Below are 4,457 nucleotides of genomic sequence, written 5' to 3'. Positions count from 1 at the left end.
GGACAGATGGTGGGTCGCCTCCCAGGCAGAGCTGGAAAGGGTTCCTGTCCCCTTATGTCATTTCATGGCTGGAGAAACTGAGGCTTGGAGAGCATGCTGACTTGCGGGGGCCCCACCTCACCCTGAACAAGCGATAAAGCAAGACAGCCCACCATCTGCTCCAAGCCCCAAGGTCTGAATGTGCGTGAGACTCAGCGGTGGGGGGGGAGTGGGGAGTGCTGGCAGAGCCCACAAACAAGAGCCCCGGACCCCAAGGCCTCCCTCCTGGGCCTCACCCACTGCACAGCGGGCACAGTGCCCACCTGCTCTGCAGCCACCCAGGGTTGTCATGGAGATGGCTATTGTGTGAAGAAGAGCAGGGTCCCCTCCCTTCCCCCACCCGAGCCAGGCCAGTCCTGGGAGGAGGGGCAAGAAGAACCCTAAGCTCAGCACAAGTTCCTGCTGACCCCGGCGGTGGCCAGGGGGAGGGGCAGCACACACAGGCCCCACAGTGCCCGGCTGCACCTGAGCGCCCGGCTAAGCGGAGCCCAGTGAGGGGGAGGGAAAGAGGTCTGTGGGACAGCAGAGGGAGTCCAGGCCCCTGCATGCTGAACCCCTGGTAGGACGTCACCGCCTACAGCAGCTGGCCAGCCTCAGGGATTAGAGGGGTGTGTGTGGGAAATGTGCCTTTATGACCTGGGAGAGTACGGCACCCCCCTCACCCGCCCCAGGCAGCCTGACGGCTCCAGGGAGGCCTCAGAGAACTTGAAGGGAGCTCGCACAGCCCGCGGGCACACCCGGGTCGGTGGGGCCGCGGCCATCCCCAGGCAGGAGCACAGGTGCACAGTGCTTGCTGCAGCCTGGGTCTGGGGGACTCGGGGGTCATGTCCTGCTTCCCCACCTGGAAGGGAGGATCTGGGACCAGGGGGCTAAGGGCGCAGGAGCCACTTGGTGGCACAGGTATTCCAGGAATGTCCACACAGAGCTTCCAGAATTCCGCAGCCCCTCCTCTGCCCTGAGCTCCCGCTGAGGAATTCCTGAGTGTAAACAGTCACCAGGAGGGGGCGCCTTGCCCTCTGCCCCTCGCTCCCCTCTGGAGACCCCATACCCAGCCCCCACTATCCCCAGGTCCTGCTTCCCTGCCTGTCCCAAGCCCGCCTCCCAGCCCCCAATGAGAGCCCGAGGATGTGAGGATGTGTCGGTGGGAGTCCTACCTGGCCCAGGTCCAGGGTGACGTTGACCTCGTTGTAGCCCAGGCCCCGGGACAAGGGTGGGCTCTGCCACCAGCGCTCTGTCCCGTCAATGGCGTTGCTGGCAGGGTGGGCCTTGTTGCTGATGGAGGTGGAGCAGATGTCACAGTACTGGCCCTGTGGGGGCAGACGGTCAGGTGGACAGCCAAGATGCCTGGGGGGGCCTCAACCTCCCAGAGTCACCCAGAGACAGGAGACTATCTCCCCTCCAGCCCAAGCACGGCCCCTGGTCCACTACTCCCCTGTCTGCTGTTTACACTAATTCCGGCGGCAAGGCTGCCCAGGCGAAAGTTCTCCGAGGTGAGCAGTGATGGTGGTGGGGCCAGGGGTGCGAGAGTACCGCTGTGGGAAATCAGGGGTCTGAGCCTGGGTGAGGAGAGGGTGCTGGGGCAGAGGGCAGTGCCTGGCAGCAGGATTGGTAAGGTGTGGGCCAGGAACCGGTGTGATGGAAGGCAAACAGCTCACGGCCCCTCCATGCCCACACAGGGGCAGGGCCTCCTTCCCACAGCTCCAAGGAGCCTAAGGGTATGGGTGGGAGGCTAGATCTCCCCTCTGCAGGCACACAGGTCGGGGGCAGGCCTGAGCCTCCTGGATTAGGGGCTCCTGGGATGTGGAATTTGCCCTGCCGGCACCATGGGAACGGCTGGGAGGAGGTATGGGGCAGCTGACAGCATGGCTGTGGGCTCCTGGCTCTGCCTCTTCCAAGCCCTGGGACAGGTCACGGCAACCAGGGACCTCAACGTCCCCATCCGCAGACGGGGCCGCCACTGCCACCTGCAGGGGCTACTGTACAAAAGACTGGTCTGGCAGCCATCCTGGCCTGCACCTGCCCAGGCCCGCCCCACTCTGCTGTTCCGAGGAGGCCCGGGGGTGGGGTGGGGAGGAGCCCTGCCTGGGGAGAGCCTGCTGTCTGCGGGTGGAGACAGGTTTAGCCCCTGGAGACAGCAAGACCTGCTGACACAGGCCAAGGTCTGAGACTTGGCACGGACTGGGCCCTAGGGGCCTGTCTGGGAACGGGTCCGCCCAGACTACCTGGAGACAGGACCTCCTTCCAGGACTGGGAGGTAGTAGCATGGGAGGTGCCCCATCGGGCTTGGGGGCGGCCAGGAGAGCCCCCCATGCACACACACATGCACACAAGCGCGTACACACACACACCGGTGTTGTGTGCACCCCACTGCATCGGCCTGGCCCCTCATTTGTGTGCAGCTCATTCCATCCCTCGGGTCCCAAAAGATGCCACCACCTCTGAGGACCACCCACGATGTGGAACCTGAAGCCCCCTCCCCCATGGCCTCTCCACCGGAAGGAGTTTCCTGCCCATCAGTGATCCTCCTGCTCAGGGTCCGGGCTCCCGCTGTGGGGGTGGGTCCCCAGGCTGCTCCTTCTTAGCTGTGTCTCCATGCCCATTGGCCCAGAGCTGCCACATTGTGTGTGGGGGGGATGGGGGTGTGAATGTATACGGGGTTTGTGGTTAGAAACCAGCTAGAAGCTGGTGGATAGCAGAGGTGGCACTGCCCACTCTGTGTACAGGGGCTTGAATGGGGCTCCTGGTGGACCTGCTGGGGACCTGGGGGACCTGCAAGCCTGAGAACCCTGGGGGTGGGGGGTGAGGGCCAGACCTGGTGGGGACGGTAGGACAGGGTTGGAGGGGACTGGCCGGAGCTGCCCCTGGCTGGTCAGGGCAGTACCGCCTGCCCCCCTCTCCCTGGCCCAGCTCCCTCCGCCCCCTCTGTTCCTGCTGAGGGTCCTGCCAGGAACAGCAGGGGACTGGCCCAGAGGCAGATAAGGACTTCCCCTTCCATACGTCACTGGAGGAAAAGGCCCCAGATTTCCCTCTGGGGGCTGCCTGGAAGCCCACCACACTGCTCACCCGGGGCCCTCAATGCCCACTCCTCCAGGCTAGCTTCTGCTCACCACAGCAGGGCCCTGGGCTGGGCTGGCCACAGGGCACCCCCTATCCTGCAGTCTGGGGTCTTCCCGCCATCCCCTAGGGACACAGAGCAGACACCTCTCCAGTCAGTTGCCAGCCTCAACGTGCCCGCCCACGCACCCGCCTGCTGGCCCTTCCACACAGGCCCTGGGGGCACTGCCGGGCTGTCACTGGTCACTAGTCACCAGGCCCTCAGCCGAAGAAGAGAAAGGGGCCCAACAGGTTCGGTGACCCACCCAAGGTCACCGGGCTGCATCTGGCCGTCACTCAGCAGCGACATGGGGGCAGGGGGCACTCAGATGCCGGATTCATTCCGGTCGCTCCCACCTTCTTCCCCACCCAGGCAATCCACCCTCCCCCGGCTCTCTCCAGCCTCACTCCTTCCGGGGAGGAGGGACTCAGGTTACACCAGCTTGCAAAGCCCCGCGCTCCCCAGGTGGGGGAGGGGTGGGAACGGCGGGCCGGGCGTCTGGGGTTACACGGAGCAGACTGTGGTCCCCAACACGAAAGCCGACCTTGCTGGACGCCAACCCCAACCTAAGTCCCTGGCCAGGTGCCCAGCCCCACCGTAAGCTCATGCCCCGCATCCCCGAGTCTTTGCAAGCTGAAATCTCTCCTCCGCAGGAGCGGCGCTCCGGCGCCCAGCACCACGAGCTCCAGATGTGTCTCCATTTCTAAAGTCCCCTGTCTATCCCTCCCAAGCCCCCCACCCCATCCCCGCCCGCAGGAGGGGTCCCACCAAGTCCCTCGACCCAGTGTGGCCCGCGCTCCTGCCCCCACCCCATTCCTGTCCCCAACCGCGCGTCAGCAGGTCCCAGCCTGTCCGCGGAGAGCGAGTCCGCCGCCTCCTCCCCACAGGCGGCCGCGGCGGAGGCCAAGTCCCGCCCTCCCCGCCATCCCGGGGCTTGCGGCCTCTGGGGACGCGGAGCCGCCCCCCACCCCGCCCCGGCGCCCCCCCCGCTCCGCGCCAGGCCCGCGGCGTCCCTCTTCTGCCAGGGGCGCGCGGTGGCCCCGCCGGGTTCCCGTCCGTCCTCCAAGCTGCGGAGCCGGGGGGACGCGGGCGACCCCGGGTTCCACCTGGACCCTGCGCGGGCCGAACACCCCGGCGTCGGACTGCAGCTCCGGGGTGCGCCCGGACACACTTTCCCGCGGCGCGCCCCCGCCGGGGCAGAGGCCCTTCCAGGGCTCACCTGGATGGTTTGGTTGGGGTCCCCGCCGGCCACCGGGCCCCCCACCAGCTTGCAGTAGAGGTCCTCGATGGGGCGCGGGGCGCCGCGCGCGGACGCTTCCTCGCC

At 66.6% G+C, this 4,457-nt stretch overlaps 1 protein-coding gene across 1 annotated transcript in view; it reads right to left on the bottom strand.

The window, feature by feature from the left end:
• Window positions 1-4,457, bottom strand: part of LAMA5 (laminin subunit alpha 5) — a 43,929-nt gene that overhangs the window by 38,791 nt on the left and 681 nt on the right. The window contains exons 2-4 of the mRNA XM_004716080.2: window positions 4,353-4,451; window positions 1,194-1,346; window positions 702-839 (exon numbers count right to left, since the gene is read on the bottom strand). Of these exons, the coding sequence (XP_004716137.1) occupies window positions 702-839; window positions 1,194-1,346; window positions 4,353-4,451 (390 nt within the window). The remainder of the gene's footprint in view (window positions 1-701; window positions 840-1,193; window positions 1,347-4,352; window positions 4,452-4,457) is intronic.

This window comes from Echinops telfairi, unplaced genomic scaffold (assembly GCF_000313985.2).
Source record: "Echinops telfairi isolate 266 unplaced genomic scaffold, ASM31398v2 ScPeMD7_7414;HRSCAF=8452, whole genome shotgun sequence".
NCBI lineage: Eukaryota > Metazoa > Chordata > Mammalia > Afrosoricida > Tenrecidae > Echinops > Echinops telfairi.
The sequence above is the reverse complement of the archived record's forward strand: the minus strand, read 5'-3'. Positions and strand labels throughout refer to the sequence as shown.